Source organism: Populus alba, chromosome 9 (assembly GCF_005239225.2).
Source record: "Populus alba chromosome 9, ASM523922v2, whole genome shotgun sequence".
Classification (NCBI taxonomy): domain Eukaryota; kingdom Viridiplantae; phylum Streptophyta; class Magnoliopsida; order Malpighiales; family Salicaceae; genus Populus; species Populus alba.
The window spans coordinates 2,921,394-2,940,119 of NC_133292.1; the positions used below are offsets into that span (position 1 = coordinate 2,921,394).

The window sequence follows — 18,726 nt, forward strand, 5'->3', positions numbered from 1 at the left end:
AGATAAAAAATTTCAATAAAAAAATTATAAGGAAAAAGCAAATAGCAATTATCAAAATAAGGACCAAAGTTAATATAAAAATAAAATTTTAAGAGATGAAATTGAAAAATAAATATTCAAAACAAAATATATATAGCAATCAAAAGTTTGAGGATCAAATTTGATATATTTAGCAAATAATAACATTTCTAAATTTTTCACAACTTCCGGAAAGTGTTTTCCCCCCAAATTTTTCAGGAAAACACTTTCCTGAAAATCAAGTCAAATTTTCCTTTTACTTGAAAGTGTTTTTCATTGATCAACTTTCCTACTGGCAAACAAACACAAGAAAGTTTGAAAAGTGATTTCCCATAAACCACTTTCCGGAAAACAAATACAGCTAAAGGGAAAACACTTTTCTAAAAACCAAGTCAAATTTTTCTTTGACTAAAATTGACTGGAAAATGTTCTCTGTTGACCGGAAAGTATTTTCCGTTGACTAGAAAGTGTTTTTCGTTGACCGGAAAGTGTTTTCCGTTGACCAACTTTTCTAATGACAAACAAACACAGAAAAGTTTGGAAAATGGTTTTCCGGAAACTACTTTCCGAGAAATAAACATGGCCTTAGATTAAAACTTTAAGTCAATCATAATTCGATAAAGCCTTGCGAAAATGCTAATGGTCAAACAAAAATACAAAAAATAACACATAGACTAAGTAGTGGTATTTTTGTAAATAAATAAAAATGACTCCATTTCTCTTTATGTAGTGGCCGACTATTCTAGCTGCTCAAAATAGAAAAAGCTCAAAACAGTGAGAGCTTAAGAAAACTCCTTCCATTCTTCTTCTTTTTGCTTCCTTCACTTAAACATTGGTGAGAAAGTGAAGCTATGAAGAGATATTTACACCTAAAATATAGTAAGATGGGAATAACAATAGGAAGGGGTTAGGACTTAGAGAGAGAAACAAGAAACTTTGAAAGAAGAAGAAGAAGAAAGAGAGGATGAAAATATTGACAAAAGCCCATAAATTGAACCCAAAAGTTGGTTGGTAAGATTTTTTATCTATTATTTTGTTGTTCTATTTATTTTAGAATGAAAGAATGGAAAACCCTCAAATTTGATTATAGAGTTCTTAAGAAATGTTTGGAAAATTAATTTGTTGAAAAAAATTAGTTATGTTAGCATGAGAAGGGTGAAAACTAGAAGAAATTATTGAAAAAATGAAATAAACCAAGAAAGAACTCTTCCTTTTGGAACCGACCATGGATGGGTAATGGGCAAATGATAGGAATTTGTTTGAAACTTGTGAATATATGTGATTATGTGATGTGTATAAATGAAAAATTATGTTAAAATGAGTTTTTAGTTGGGTTGGAATTTGTATGTTCTTTGCATGTGAAGAAAATGTTAGTTGTAGGATGTTAAAGAATTCTTGATGAATACCTATGTTTCAAAATCAAATAGATTTTAGTATGGTTATGTGAAGAATTAATGAGTTAGAAGAAAATGAATGAATTGAAGAAAAGAACATGGAATTTGTGTTGAGTTAGAAAATTTTGTAGGGACAAAAGTGTTGGGTTTGTGTATGATTTGATTGAAATAGCCTTGTAAATTGTATTGGTGTTGGAATAAATATGTTTAGGATTGATAGTTAGAACAATTTTAAATATTGATTAAATGAACCAAAAGGTTGGTAATAAGATTAATAAAGGTTTGAAAAAAATTTATACATTTATTGGATATATATTACTCTAAGTGTTAAGTGTTATAGGTTGATAAGCATGATAAATGAATGTGTGAACTATGAAGTGAGATGTTTAATGTAGAAAATTTTAAAAGAGACAAAGCTTACTTGACTAAAACTTATGAATATGAAAAAAAATGGGAGGATTAGCTTGAAAAGGATAACATGAATTATGTTGAAATTTGCTTGAATTGTTATGTAGAATTGAATATAAAAAATGCATAAATGATGTGTATATATAGGATATTGATTTGGAACAAAACATAGAATGTTAAATTTGATCTTATTAATAAATTAAAAAGAATGGACTTTGAATGCAATGTTACGTTATATTGTGGTTGGACTTGAACTAAAATATATTGGAATGATCCTTGAACAAGAAATTGAAAGAAATGCCATGAAAAATGAAAGGTAGGTTTGGATTATAGGAAAAATAAATGAACTTATATTATGTTATTGAACTTTTGTTTTTGAACTTGAATAAAAAAAAAATTATGTCAATGTATGAAAGTGTTATTATGGTAAGAGAATTTCCTAGAACCTTGAGATCTTGATGTTATTTAATGTGTATAAATAAGGACATGGCATGATGTTAGCCTTTTTAGGATGGTTAAAATGAATATGGAAAATATGTTTTCCAAACATGAATGTGTTACATATGTGGATGAAATATGATATGGCTATATTTAGAAATTATGATAAATATGTGTTAAATGTGGAACCAAGATATAATTTCTAAAATTAAATGAACATGATGATAATGATTAAAATCATATTGTTATAGGAGAAATTACAATAATAAAATCCCTAGTAGGACAAGCATCATCGTCTCGAGCAGTAAATATGTACTCAACACCAAAATTAGTTACTTAAAAATTAAATAATTCACTCATGTTAACCTATTATTGAAATGTTTAGCAACTCTAAAATGAGACAAAGAAAAGAAACGTAAGGATGAGAATAGACCGGAAAGTCTATTGAAATTATTGATTAGTTATCCATGTGTATGGATACTAATGATATAAGTGTAGCTGATATTAACATTGAATATATTAGTTGTCCATTCAGTGGAAACTAATAATATGGAAAGTATTGGTATTCATATTGATTAATCATCCATGTGTATGGATACAAATGATATTAGTGTAACTGATATCAACATTAAATTGATTAATTGCTCATTCAATGAAAACTAATGATATTGAAAGTATAATTATCGACATTTATTAGTCATTTATATAAATGTATATTAATGATATTGGTTTAGTTGATATTAGCATCGTTGTATTGTCCATGTACATAGGGGGCTAAAGGTCAAATACTGAGGAAGGAATATAAAATGAATATTAAGGAATCAAAAGAGAGGAATTTCTACTTGTGATAAATGATGATTGCATGTAGGGATAATTATGTATGTATAAATACTTGTTTGTCATAAATGTAAAAAAAATGTAATTTTTTTTATGTAATTTTTAAAATCATACATTGGTTTCAAGTATTTCATATATTTTTCTAGAACCATAATTTACTTCTACTTTGATTTCTACTCTAGCTTATGCGCGCGCACGTGCGTGTACATGCTCCTAAATATTCAGTGTATCCTATAGTGATGTATTAATACTCTAAACTTAAGAAACATGAATGCCCAAAGACTCAGCAAGTATTGCATATTTTCAGTTTCCATTTGTATTCAGCATGAATCGATATAGGTTCAGTTGATACGCTGCAAGTAAACTCAAAATCATGAATAATAAGCAAAGAAGCATCAATCTCAACACATACCTTGTGAAGTCAAGCCTAGTTTACCATAAAGTTTGCTCATCACATGAAAAAGGTCTCCCAACCATGGTTAACACCTTGCTCCAACCCTTTATTGTCAATAAAGGGAATGGTAAGCCATGTAGTCTCACATCAGAAAAGTCTTTTACAACCTGCTTTTTATTTTTGAAAAAACAAATATTAGGCTATGTATCATTTGTTGCCTAGATAGAATCTGACCATCAGATAGGTGGCCGGGAATTTGAGCTATGCAATTTCTTACTCCAAAACCTAAAAAGTGAGAAAAAAAAAATATATTATGTATTACTATTGTAATCCACAATGCAATGGGTGTGGGTGAACAACAGTTCCCCCACCCTTTAGCTTTTCTATTAATACGACAATATTGTAAAAAATTATGTTTCCAACTATTACTTTTTTGTTTTGAGAAGTTGAAAATGTTGTTGAAAATTTTATTTAAAAGAAAATATAAATAAAAAACTAAAAATGAATATCAAATAGCTAAATTATATCATTCAAACTCAAACCAGTTATTTTAAAACCAAATGCTAATTAGTCATGCAAGCCCTCATATTCATAATTATCAATTTATTTTCGGTAAAAATTGGCTATCTATAATCATTTCAAGATATCATAAGATATCATGAATTCATAAAGCTTAAGTTGTATCTTCTTTCTTTTCATCCTTGTAACTTACACTAAAGCATCATGGTCATCCTCCATCTCTCTCTCTCTCTCTCTCTCTCTCTGCCACAGAAATCACAACACCGCCCTCCTTCCACTCTTTTGCCGACAAAACCACAACACCAACCCTTTTCCCTCTCTCTCATGCCTGGCCCAATGAGTTTGTTGATATTTTGCATTATATTCTAATTATATTTTTGAAAATTTTTAAGTTTTTTAATTTTAAATTAATTTTTTTATATATTTTAATTATTTTAATATATTAATATCAAATAGCAATAAATTTAGTGATTTATTTACTTAAAAACTAGTTAAGCTGGTTATTTTAAAAATTAATTTGATGAAATTTATATAACCAATCGGAGTCTTATTTATGATTTAATTGACCTTACTAAATATCAAGATGAGAATATTGTTTTAATTTTTAACTCAAGTAGAATTTATTGGGCCAGTTCAAAGGAATTTAAAAAAAATATTGAATATTTTTTTAGTTTTTTTAATTTATCGTAAACAATGTTATTTAAGTTGTTCTGTTTTTTTAAAAAAAATAAAAGACTGAAAACAATTTTGAGTTGATCTTGGGGGACCATCGACCCCCACATTATCTCAGCTAAACCATGATCCAATCCTTGTACTTGAGCTGCGTCGTACTGATAACTATAATTGTCCGTGTCTCTCACTTTGATCTGAAACTGACATGAAAACTTGAGTTACGATAACGCAAAGTGCAAATTTTTCGACATACTTTTTGACACTAAACAATGGATTCTCCTCCTCCTCCTACGCCACCACCACTACAACAGCTACCGTTTCAAGTTCTGCCCAGAAGAAGTGAGCTCTCTTCACAGAACATACAGTTTCTTGATCAAAATTTAGTAACCCATCAAGATCTACTCGTCAGGGCTCCTCTCCTCTTATCTGATTTAACAAAAGAACGCTCCAATTTCGATGCCCGTCTTTTGAACTTGCGGAGAAAACTCACCGAACTGGCTGTTTCGTGGATTTCTCGCTCGTTTAGTGCTAAATCATCACTTTCCAAAGTCAATTTCATGTTGGAAAATCTGAGTCTCCAAACCTCTCAATGTTAGTATTTCTCTCTGTTAATGGTATTTGAATTAAAGTTGTTTAATAGTTTCCTGATTGTTTTTTTGTTGTCGATTTTGTAGATGGGATTGGTTCATGGAAAGTAGGGAAGGTTCTGGTTGAGGAGATCCCAAAACTTGCTAAACAGGTTCAAAGAATTGAAAATATACGGAAATATATTGGTGGGTTTTGAGTTTTTATTTCTTTTTTTATGCTTCTTTATGTTTTGTGTATTTGCTTTTTGATTAATATTCTTTGATGGGTTCTTTACCACTTTATAAATTTGCTAATCGTGGTTGTTTCCCTTTTCTGATGGTTAAAAAGTTTCTTAATGGAGTAGGATTTAAGTCAAGGCTTAGCTTAATTGAATCAAAATCTGCAGGGCACCATGTTTTTTGTTCATTTATGTTCAAGCGATGTTTCTTGAATATTTCCATATATTTGCTACATCAAATCTCCTTCTGGGTTAAATTTGGGTGGTTTAGAGTATAAATATCTGGTGAGCACCGGTCCAGATTTGTTGCTTTAGATTCTGACATAGCATGACATTTAATGCAGCATGTGACCAATTAGTGCAAACAGGTTTGCCTTGGTCTAAAATTTCATCCATATTCTGGTACTACTTCCTGAATTGTTCCTGAAGTTCCGCAATGACTGTCACCGTCTTTGAAGTCATAACCAAGCTATTTTGGAACCACTTGATATTGCATGCAGGTTCTTCGACAAAATTGTAATTAATTCTAGTTTTTTTTTAAACAAGAAGGGTTATATTTTGGCCTTTGTTATTGTACTGTGCTTTTTACTGTCAAATATATTCTTTGTTTGTTATTAAGCTTCTCGGGTTTCTCAAATTATGGATATGCATATCTATATATTTATGCTTCTTTGTTTTTCCTCATTCATCAATGACAGTAATATGTGTAGGCTGTATATATGGATTTGCTGATTGACTTCATGGCTAGGCCTTTCAATTTTAATTTTAGATCTTTTTGCAATATAGTTTTGCTAAGCTTTCTTGTAAATTGTCTCAGATACTGCCTTGCAGTTGGAAGCTCTGGTTGGAGATCTTGAAGATGGGGTTTTCTGTGTCGGTGGTCTCCATGCTCGGAATTTGTTTTCAGAAAAGCGCCAAACTTCTTTGAAGTCAATGGTAATGGCTCTAATCTCTGTTTTCTTATCATTCCAGAATGTGGGTTTGGATTTGTATATTAATAGGCAAGTCAAACATGGATCTTTAATGCATTGGTATGCAGGACTTTGGACCAAAGCTAGAAAGGATACTTGAAGCCATAAAAACGATGAACAACATTGAGGAAGTATTGGTTAGCATTAAGAAATTTCAAGCTCAGTGGCATCGTCTTTTGGAATCTGTTGATGCTAGAGTTGATAAAATTTTAGCTGTTGTCCGGCCACAAGTTCTTGCTGATCACCGGGCTCTTCTTGCTTCCCTAGGCTGGCCGCCCAAACTTCTAACACCAAAAATAGACAGTGGGGATATTGCTGGCCTTTCATATCCACTGGTTTTAATGCAAGGAGACAAAAGTAAATGTTATTCTCAAACATTTTTAGCTCTTTGTTCTTTGCAGCATCTGCAGAGACGAAGGGAAGATCGACAGCATAATATTATCGAACAAAGGGAGTGTTGCATAGGGCTTTGGGCCATTGATGAACTAGTTTCTCCCATTGCATCACGAATGGAATACCACTTCTCTAAATGGGCTGAGCAGCCTGAACTTATTTTTGCTCTTGTCTATAAGATTACAAAAGACTTTATTGTAGGAGTAGATGATGTTTTGCAACCTTTGATTGACAAAGCAAGGTTGAGGAGCTGCAGTGCTAAAGAAGCGTGGGTTTCTGCAATGGTCCAGATGCTTTCTGGGTTTCTAGCAAAAAGCGTTTTTTCTGTTCATGCTGAAAGATACCAGGATAAACAAGTTAGATCAGAAGTTATTACATCATGGCTTCATTTGATAGACCATATTGTTTCTTTTGATAAACGGATGCAATCACTTTTAAGCTCAGAAACTCCTTTCTTCTTAGAGGAGCCTAAAAGGTTTGAAGGGCTCTCCAGAGGCCTGTCAGTGTTAACAATATTTTGTGATAGGCCAGAGTGGCTCAAGATTTGGGCTACAATAGAGCTGAAGGATGCATGGAAGAAAATAAAACCTGTACTGAAAGATGAAAGAGCTTGGATAATTGATAAGGAATGTGATGTCGTAGTTGGTACAGAATCTAAACATTTTGTACTCTCTTCTAGAGGAGACCATAAAGCTCCAATGGTAGCAGAATCAGCCGTGAAAATAGCCTTGGAGATGATTGAACGATGCCAAACTTTGCCTTCTCTTCAACACCGTATTCGCTTTATTAGATCAACTGCGGCAAGATTCTTTTGGTATTTTCTTAATGGATTGGTCTTGCGGTGCAGGAATACTGACTTTTCTCTTGAAAATGTGGATGCCTCCTTAATCAAGGTATGTGGATCAATCAATTCTGCTAGATATATTGAATCTAAACTGCAAGAGTGGAGTGATGATGTTAACTTTTTAGAGATGAGAATTGCTGAAAAGGATTTTGACATTGATGGAAATAATGAGGTTTTGGGTGATAGTTGCTTCTTTGGGGAAGAAATCAAAAGTTTGGAAGAGCTTATGACTAACTGGCTCATGGAGATAATCACTGCTCTTCTTCATCATTTTGAAACCCTTTCCTGGGAATATCTGCAAAATGGGAGATTTTTTGTGCATGAGAGAGAAGATGTGAATTTAAATAGAGTTCCAGCAGTCACCGATTTAGCAGTATCATTTGACATTGTACAAGCATTGGATGCTCTGAAAAGTCAGCTTCATCTTGCTAAGACGAGTCTCAACCCGAAAGACTTCATGGATTTATGGAGAAGTGTTGCTGATGCGCTTGATCAATTTGTTTCTCGCAGCATTTTCACAAGTGGTATTCGATTTTCTAATGAAGGGATCAATCAGTTTGATTCTGATATGCAAGCATTGTTCCATGTTTTTCAACCATTTTGTTCTCGCCCTGAAGCATTTTTTCCTAGTATTAGAGAGATTCTTAAGCTGTTAAAAATGAGCAAGGAAGAAGCAAAACTTTTGCTAGTAGCTTTATCCAAAAATAAAAATGGGACAAGATGCTTGCATTCTCTAGGAATATCACACTTATCTTTTGATCAAGTTGACAAAGTTTTGAGTAATAGAAAGTGTAGATCTTGATCTTGATTTTTTCCTTGAGATCAACACAATGTGATTCATAAAGATTAGTAATATAGTTGTACATTTTCTGAATCATTTTGCCAATGATTTGTTGGGAAACAATAAATTTGGATGAACTGGCTGCATGTAATCAGGCGATATACAAGCTCTTGATCCTTGTAATATCTTTGTTAACAATCTTCAGTGGTCGAACCAGAGAGTTACTCTTGTTGAGAATTGGGCAATAACTCTTTGACCCATCCTTTTCTGGCACTATTTGGTAAATTTTAGCATTGTTCTATTGAGCCATTAAGATGGGTTGCCACTGCAGGTTATCTGTCATGGTGAACCTGGAAAGAAAAAAGAAAAAAAAACAGAGCCTTCTGTTGCGTAATCTAGCCTCCATTTTTATTTTGATTTCATGAGATAAAACAAGTATTTCAATGGATTCCAGGATTTATATTGAAAGTATTCTATAAAGTGCCTTCACATTTATTTTTTCCTCATGGATTTGTGGGTACGTGGATTATGTTACGAAGTATGAACTCTTTTCTTTTTCCTGTTCTTCAAGATATCAATAGTGAACTTTAGTTATGGTTGAGAGTATTTTTGTTTTTTTTTTTAAATGGTTTTCAAGTATATTTTTAAAAAATAAATTATTGTTTTGATATATAGTAGTATTATAAAAAATAAGTTGAAAAATATTTTTAAATGTTTCGTTATATTGTGAAAAATAACTTGTTAATATTTTAATTTTTTTTTCAAGTTTATTAAAAAAAATAACTAAATTTGACATAAAAAACAAATTAAATTTTATAAATTATATAAAAAAAATACTAATTAAAAAAATAGAGACTAAATCTACTAGATAAAAAAAAAAAAAAAAAAAAAAAGAGAGAGAGAGACTGAAATTGAAAAAAAAAATATTTTTATAAATTATTTTAAATTAAATAAATAGCAATAAAAAAATAAAACTAAATTTAATAGGTAAACAATTTCAATTTAAAACATAATAAAAAAATTAAAAAAAAAATTAATATAAAAATAAAATTTTAAAAATGAAACAAAATAAATAAATAAATATTCAAAACAAAATACATCACTTTTAAAAAATTTAAAACTAAATTTGATATAATTAAAAACCATTAAGATAAAATTTTTATTTTTTCTGAACTTTTAAAAAATATTTTTCATCCAAAAAAATACTAGTAATCAAACTAAATTTTTCTTTAATCAAAAAAGATTTTCTATTAACTAACTTTAAAGGTAAACAAACACTAAAAAAATTTAGAAAATAATTTTTGAGTGAAACAAACAGGCCTTAATTACAATAATCCAAGAAAACATAAGATTTATACAACCCAAACGGCCTGAAACTTGGGAAATGACCCTCACTTTATAATTTTCTTCCACAACACCATCGTCCTCCAAATGAAATTAAATAATCAAGTACATTTTACAAATAGCTAAGCCGGTTGTCTGTGTCCATGACAATAGTCTTCACAGAGATGAGAGACATTCACACGCTTCCACTATTGCATCATGCATCTTCTAGCCATTTACAGATCCTCATACTTTCAGGTGCAACTTCATACATCTAACTAGCCCTGAGTAGAGCGATATCAAAAATAGGATACAAGGAAAGGATGGTTTATGAATTTGCTTATGTTTTGGTTATCCTGTAAGGGCTGTTCATATGCTTGATCCCATGATTATCCAGCTTAACTGGACGTGCTGTTCTTGGGATGTCCTTTGGTGTGTTGAGTTTTTCTAAAGTTGCTAGAACATCAATCATGGGCGGCCTGTTCTTGGGATCTGTGTGCAGGCACTGTAACGCGATTGCAGCCGCAGCTTGGGCTGCTTTCTTAGAGTACTGTCCCCCCAGTCTAGTGTCCATGATTCTCAAAACTCGCCTGCTGTCAATCAAGAAAGGCTTCGCCCAATCAACCAGGGTTTCGTCGTCAAAACCACCTCTCTCTTCATCCAGTGCCCTTCGTCCTGATAGCAGCTCTAACAAGACAACACCATAGCTGTACACGTCACTCTTCGGGGTCAAATGACCTGCTTGGTTTGGAACAATTAATGAGAGAGAGCAGGTGGTTAAAAAACCTTAAAACATTTGCTTCCACTTTTCAATTTTCCTTTTGAAGGGAAATCGAAAATGGCAGAGTAGTTACATTAAGATATAAAAATTTGGCTAAATAGCACTTGCTTATCCGTTTGGGAACCCGCGGGCAGCTGCGGCTGCGGTTGCACCCGCATTCCACAAAGCCTAAATCTAAAGAACACATCTCCTTTTAAAACAAATGGAAAAAACAAACAGATGTTAAACCCTCAATTCATGGTTTACATTTTGTATTCAAAATTGGAATACTATCCTATGAAGATAGAAAAACTGAACAAACTTTCTCTCTGTTCTTTTTGGAGAGTCAACTGCACAGACTAGAGCTTATTAAATTTTACCTACCAATCATATTATCTTTCTCCAAATATTATTAACAGAATCAACAACAACAATGACAACAATAATGATCATATCCAATGCTTGTGAGCTGATGGTAAACCCATCTTTTATCATTTATTATATCCACTACTTGTGCAAGAGATAGGGGAACAGATGCATGGAGCAAATGTGGAGAATTCCCCATTATTTTGAGAATCTACAAAATAGTAATAGTCCAGCAATTTTGAGTTCATCCTAATGAATTTAATTATTAAACTCTCCTAAAGACGATCCATATACAATGGAAAACTAAATCATATGCAACAGAAAGTCGACTGACCTGTGGCTACATACTCTGGCGCAGCATAGCCCCGAGTTCCCAAAACCTTGGTTGACACGTGTGTGTTATCTCCAGTAGGGCCATCCCTTGCTAAGCCAAAATCTGAAAGCTTAGCATTATAATCCTGAAAAAAAAATCAAAAATCCATCAGCCTTCTGGATGCAGAGTTACTCTTTACTGATACCGAGGTACAAAATTCATGAGGTTTCAGTATACCGAATCAAGTAGAACATTGGATGCCTTCAAGTCGCGATAGATTACATTGGCATCCAACCCATGCAAGAAGGACAACCCCCTTGCTACATCAATTGCAATATTCATTCTCATAGTCCAAGTGATAGGCTGAACACCTTCTGCATGGTGAGAGATTGTTTTATTTATTATTAGTTTTGTAGAAAAGTATCAATAATAGTCATTCATAGAAATTTTTCATCGTGGGAAAAGTAAAATTATTATCCAAAATGAATCTAAAACAAGCCCATGATCACTTGTTTCATAAAAGAAAGGGTCCAATTCCACTCACCAGAAGAGCAACAAGCCACATTAAACAAACAAGTTGACAGCATTAGTTTCAGCTTAGTTATTTTTTTTCTTTTTCTTCAATTTTATTTCAATGTCATTGCTTCCCCCTAAGATGATGTATCATTCAGAAATCACCTTCAGGCATATGGAAACACAAGTGCTTCCAAAATATGAACTACGATTTTAAGAGCATTCAGTATCTTTAGGAATCACCGTGCAATAGTTTCCTATATGACCCTTGAAACATCAAAAACAAGGAAGTATACTTCTCTAAATGAGGTAACTCCTTGAAATTTCCTCCTGCAATGTTCACCTATGTTTTTCCCTATTACTAAGAAATAGATAAAATTCTTCAAGAATTTTTCCGCTCTCCCTTCAATCCAATCCTCATCATCTTCATCCAATTGTTTCATACATTACACCTCGCAATCCCAACACAAAAGAGCCTAAAATGTGGGTAAAAATTAGTTGTCAAGCATATAAGATAAGGACAGTATCCCTCCCTCTCCCTCTCCCTCTCCCTGTTATAAGCAATGGCATTCACATAAACATGTAAGCACGTTTAGACACACTTTATGACAAAACACATATACCATTCATGATGGACTGTAATACAAAGATAAACAATATTATACCAAAACATAAAGGAAATTGGGAAGAAATAAATCGATAAAATTAAATTTACTTACTTCTAAATAAATGTTGCTCCAAACTTCCCTTCGGCATAAATTCATAGACTAGAAGTCTATTATCAGACTCAGAACAATACCCAATGAGTTTCACTAGATTGTCATGATGAAGCTGACCGAGATAGTTTACTTCTGTCTGCCAAATTTAAAGCACCGAACACAAAGATGAGTTCAAATATAGGTTTGCAAGGTCAAATGGAAAAATAACAGCAATAAGAGGGTCCAATGTACATACAAGCCACTCCTTGTGACCCTGACAGCTTTCTGGCTTGAGCTTCTTGACTGCAACAACAACTCCACTTCCAGGTTTGGTAGGAGCAAATGTGTTCAAGTCAATCCATCCTTTGAAAACACACCCAAAACCTCCCTCTCCGAGCAAAGTTTCTGAACGGAAGTTCTTGGTGGCATTCTTCAAATCAGTAAAGCTAAAGGACCTGAGATTGCTATGTGCAGATACATCAACTTTGGATGCAATCAAAGATTTGTTCAAGCTTCTAAATGATGATTCCCCGCTAGGTGAGGTTGAAACTTGCTTTGCATCACCATTAGGCTTTGTAGCTCCTGAAAGGACAGATAGCAAAATAAAAGAGCAACTATCAGTACCTTTGAGATACTATGCAGGCAACTGTGTTTTTGAACAGCCACAAAGAAGTAAACATTACTAGAGAAGTGAAACATGAATCAGCTTCCTCGCGTTTGAAGTAATGATACAATCTCTCTACAGAACAATAGCCTTATTTCCCATCAACATAAGTCGGTCAGAACAGATTTATGAACACAAAGCATTCATTTAACCCAGTTACACAACCCTTCCAAAGTAGTTTAAAACTGAGTCTCAAAAACATACAAATGCACTGCTATTACTTTCTTTGAACTCCTCTTTTGGATTCGACTGAAGGTATCCAGCGCAGGTTCTCATATCATCTTACCCACATAAACCCCGTATCATGACCTCCTCATCCTTAACTAACCTTACTTTGCCTTAGCAATGGGTGGCCGGCTGAAGTGGGAATCCAAACCGGTGACCTTAAGCTTACTACTTTGCTCCTCTGCCATTTCACCCCCTTTGGGTTTCTAACCTCCATTAAATCAACCAGACTTAAATCACTATCCCATCAATATCCTTCGCATTAGGAAGCAACATTGCTTCAAATTTCCACATTTTTGTAGCATTTCTTAGCCCACTTATTGCAACACACACTATATTATCAGTGGAAAACGTATTTTGGCAACAGTTCCTTCAATTAAACCCTCTTATGATTGCCTAAACACTCTAATCGATACATAAAAAGCTTAAATCTTTGGTTTCAAATTAATCAAAACTTTGAACGTTCATCTAGATGGCAAGATTACAAGCATAGCCCCAATACGTCTACAACTATCAAGAATCCAAAATCCATTGAAAACTAAAGACTAACAAACTCTCACATCTTCTATTCACAAACAGCACAAGAGGGAGAATTAGCTCAACTTATAACTAAAAAGATAAGTTCCTCAACATGTGCAACCCCACTTTGACATAAATTCCTAAACTTTCATATAAAAAAGTGATATTTCTGGACATACAACACAAATTAAGAACCCAGAATTCAATGATTAGCAAGAATAGTGAGAAAGATCATGACTAACCAGGAGGAGGAAAATTACTGGAAGAAGCATGAGCACACTTGACGGGCTTCCTCACACAGTTTCCCATAACTGGACAATCTTTACTTCAATCTGCCATGGAAGAGGAAGAACAAAAACTGGCCAATAAGACTATGTGAAACTGGGCTTAGAATTTGAGGGTCTAAATAACAGTGATGAGGAAGAAAACGTAGAATAGGGAAGCGGTCCATTGGCAATATAATATATATTAAGTATACGTGCTTTATGGACGATAAGAGGAAGATGAAGCAAGCAAGTTAGCCAGAAAGTAATCTGGTCAATGGATGCAACCTCCTTCTTTGAATGGAAAAATCAATGCAACAACAGAGACGGTCCCACGTACTTTGCTCGTCCTTGGTAACTGCTTGGCTGCTGCATTATTAATGAGTAAATTATTATTTAGTTCTTTTTTTTACAAAATAAATTAAATAATCTCTCTAGTTCCAAAAATTAATTCATCAGTCTCTCGTGTTCATTCTATGTTACTTTACAATCTTTCTTTTTTGTTCTGAAAAATAGAAAAAGGTAAGAAGAAGCAAATAATGTGTAAATGTTGATGAGAAAAAAATGCCTTTTAAAATAAAATAATATTAAATTCAGCACAATCAGTTTTGGTAGAGACTAATTAATTAAATATTAAAATAAAATAAAATAAAAGCATGAGTGGTTTTACTGTGCTATATGAGAGATTTTGACCTATTATTTTTTTATTTTAAAAAAATATAAAATATTTTATTTTTTTATTTTAAATTAATATTTTTTATATTTTCAGATCATTTTAATATGTTAATATTAAAATTAATTTTTAAAAAATATATTATTTTAATATATTTCTAAATAAAAAATATTTTCACATAAACTTAAAAAATTTAATTTTCTTCTCATTTTCGTTCCTCGATTTGTTTTTATTTTTGTATGGTTCTTTTAATGCTGCATTTCTTTGGAATTCGTCATGGCGATTTGTCATTATCTTGTGTACGGCCTAGTAATGTAAGGGAGATATTTCGTTCTTAGGTTGATAATCGGTTTGGTAAAATAATATTTAATTTTATTAATTTAAAAGGATTAAATTTTTTGGAATTAAATTTGAACTTTAAATAAATGACAGGTCCTTTTTGTTTACCACTATCAGGAAATAATTTGAACGGTTAATGGAAATTTACTTTTTCACTCAACTTTTTATTTAATTTGATTCTTTTATATTGATTTTATTTTAGATTTTATTTGATAATTTATTTTGGTTATCTAGATACAAGGTTCTCGCAATATTTGGTGGTGATTGGTTGATACTTGATTTGTGAGGGGGAAAAAAACATATGTTTATGTGAATTAATTAAGAGTTAAAGGACTATAATTAAAATGAAAAAAAATGGTGGGCTAGGTAAATTGATGGGGTAACTTGGGCGGCGCGTGTGAAATCTATCGTCTGTGCTATAGCAACGCATAGGGCGAATTTTGGTGGCGTAACATTGATGTCCACCATTGTGTTCAATTCTTAACGCCGAGAGGTTACTAGTGATCTAGTTTCAAGCTCATGGCAACCATTTTTCTTTTTCTTTTTATTTCTTGGGATTCGCACTGCTTTGCAAAAATAAAAGTTATCCTCCCTTTTCAATTTTGTTCATTGTTATTTTTTGTTTTTAATTTTTTTTAATTAATTTTATTTTTCAATCTCACTCCCATAATTTAGTTTCGTTTAGTTTTTAGATCAAATTTAGTCTTTCTCTTTCTTCTTTTAATTACTACTTGTTTTTTAAAAAAAATTTAATTGATTTTTTTAAAATTTTATTCCTCGACATTATTTTTTATCAAATATTGTCCTCATTATTTTGATTAATATTTGTTTTGTTTTAGATTCTTTTTTATTGATTTTTTTTTCAATTTCATCCCTCAATATTTTATTGATTAAGATTTTGGATTTGTGATTTTTTTTAAGTTTGTCTTCTACGAGATAACATCAACTTCATGACTCAAATCAATGTCTAGGAAATTAACCTCATTTAATTTTAGTATTTTTTTTATATTCTTTTTTAAAATTAGTTTTTTTTTCAATTTTATCATCCAACATTAATTTTGTTAGAAATTAAGCTCAATGATCCTTTTCACTTTACTTTCTACGAGGTTATTTTAATCTTATATCTCAAGTCACGGGCTTGGCATGTTAACATAAATTGACTTGAGTTTTTTTGTTTTTTTAAAAAAAAAATTGAATTATTTCTTTCTAGTTTCATCATTTAATATTGAGTTGGTTTGAAAATTGAGTTTTATAGTTTTATTTAATTTGGCTTTTTATTGGTTATTCTGATCTCACGACTAAGTCGCAGATTTGGCAAACTGACTCAAGTGGACTCGAGTAGGTTTTTTTTTAATTGATTTTTTTCAATTTCTCCATTCAATATTTGATTTGCTTAAAATTGAGTTTGGATTTTTCTTTTCTTTCTATAGAGTTATCATGTTTTTATTTATTTTTTATTTTATAATCAAATGAGATTAAAAAGACCTTTTAAGATTATTGAGAGGATATCTTTCCATAATATTAGCAAGCGGTTATTTGTTTTCAATAATCATTGTCATTGTTTTTGTTTAGCTCGGTTTATTTACTATCGTTGCATTATTTTAATTACATTATTAAATTAAATATGTTTATTGGATCTAATTGAGTCAATGATCAAGTCTTATTTTTTTTCTTTAAAAATGCTTGCATGACTTGATCATCTTTCTTTTTTTATGTTATTAAAATTTTGACCTGGCCTGCAATGTATTACGATGACCAATCTTGTTAATTTTTAAATACTAGAGAGATTATTTTAATTCAATATATAAAAATAAAATAATTAATTAATAATTTACTCATTAATTTATTGTACCATTTTTTTCAGATAAAAAGGGTATTCTTAGATAGATTATTTACTATTTTCTTTTAGTTTAGATTATGATTTTATAAAAATTAATGTTATGTTTTTTAAAAAAAACTAAAATGAAAGGTCCATGATAAAAAAAATGTTATTCAAGCTTATTTTTTGTTTAAATTGCAAGGAAATGTTCAATTTGGTCCTTCAAGTTTCTTTTTTTTTGTTTGGTCTCTCTTCCTTGGGCTTTTTATATCCTGGTTTGTAATTTTATTTTTTCCATTTCAATCCCTAAACACGTCTACTAAGGGAGAGCAAGTCATAAAAAAAAAAAAAAAAAAAAAAGAGAGAGAGAGAGAGAGGAAGTTTTTGAATGGTAAAATTCCAACCATTAAGTTTGATTTTAATGTTTTTAGATTTATTTTTTAGCGGAGAACTCAATGAATGAAGGTAGTTTTATCTTTAACGATACTAAACAATGTAAATCACGGCTTGAATATGTTATTCAATTAAAATATATTTTTGTATTTAGTAATGAGATCGTAAAAATCATATGATTTTTTTTTAATGTTTTTCAGTCTAGAAAAATTAAAGTTTGGGTTTTGGGATTAAAACATTTGGGACCTAGTTTTATCACCACTGGAAGCTAGCTACGATGTTAAAAAAATATTGTAGATTAAAAAACATGTCATCCACGTGATTTTTGAAAAAAAAAAAAAAAAAAAAAAACCTCCTACATACAATTGCTCATTTTGAAAGGAAAAAAAAAACCTTGCATGTGTAGGCAAGGTGCTCCGCTTGACTAATCTTTCAAGCCCAATCATGGCTTTTTTTTTTTTTTAATGGATCTATTTTTTTTATATTTTATTATAGGACTGACTTTAGATGAATATATTCAAATAATATTTAAATAATTATCCAATTATACTATTTTTTTAAAATAATATTATAGTTTTTATTATAATATTAAAGATTATTTTTTAATAATCGTATATGAACCTAATACATTTATTTTTTAGAAGTACCTCATGAACATTTAGTGAAAATAAAATATCAATTTAATTATTTTTATTGTAGTTTTTTAATATTTTTTTCTCACATTTTATATTTATTTCATATTTTGCTTATAAATTATTGATTTATGAATTTTTATTCCAAATTTCTTTTAATAATATGATAAGTTTAAATTTTAAAAAACAATACCTCTTAAAAAAACATATTTTGTTAAAAAAAGAGAGAGAAAAAACACACAAATAAAAAAAAAGAGTTTCTATTATAGAGATGCACGACACGACCAAAAGATTGATATCTTCTTCTAAGTGCAGGAGTGTCGAAGTAATAAATAACCCGACAAAACCGGTGTCGAACCATAAGAAGGTTAACTATAATAATAATAATAATAATAATAATAATAATAAGAGGACTTTGAGATGTAAGATTAATGTGAGGATTCAACAATGATAAAAATAAATGTCAAAGTTACAGGATCCACTAATAGTATTAGAAATAACCATAGTATAAACTCTTTTAATTAATCAACTAGAAATCACACATAAAAGAGGTTTCAATCGGATGATTTATTCTTAATAGTTCATTATAAATTTTTCACATGATCATATTAATTATCTTATTTAATTAACACCAAAATTTTAAATATTGTCAGGAATTCATGATGTTAACTTATGTTAACAACAAATTAAGTTCCTTTCATAGCACATGTGTAAGTTATACCATATGATTGGTTAAGAAAGTGCCAAGTATT

General features: G+C 31.0%; 2 protein-coding genes across 2 annotated transcripts; one reads left to right on the forward strand and one right to left on the reverse strand.

Annotated features, from left to right (window-relative positions):
- The first annotated feature begins 4,681 nt into the window (after positions 1–4,681).
- Positions 4,682–8,657, forward strand: LOC118053861 (RINT1-like protein MAG2L). The gene is made up of 4 exons (XM_035065264.2): positions 4,682–5,271; positions 5,355–5,453; positions 6,303–6,421; positions 6,525–8,657. The coding sequence occupies exons 1-4, from the start codon at positions 4,950–4,952 to the stop codon at positions 8,493–8,495; spliced, it is 2,511 nt and encodes an 836-aa protein (XP_034921155.1). The 5' UTR covers positions 4,682–4,949; the 3' UTR covers positions 8,496–8,657.
- Positions 8,658–9,825: 1,168 nt separating this feature from the next.
- On the reverse strand, positions 9,826–14,385 carry LOC118053862 (probable serine/threonine-protein kinase PBL2). The gene is made up of 6 exons (XM_035065265.2): positions 14,098–14,385; positions 12,704–13,029; positions 12,469–12,604; positions 11,474–11,610; positions 11,258–11,381; positions 9,826–10,535 (listed from the first exon to the last, which is right to left on the reverse strand). Exons 1-6 carry the CDS (start codon positions 14,162–14,164, stop codon positions 10,138–10,140), a joined length of 1,188 nt encoding a protein of 395 aa, XP_034921156.1. The 5' UTR covers positions 14,165–14,385; the 3' UTR covers positions 9,826–10,137.
- Positions 14,386–18,726: the final 4,341 nt, after the last annotated feature.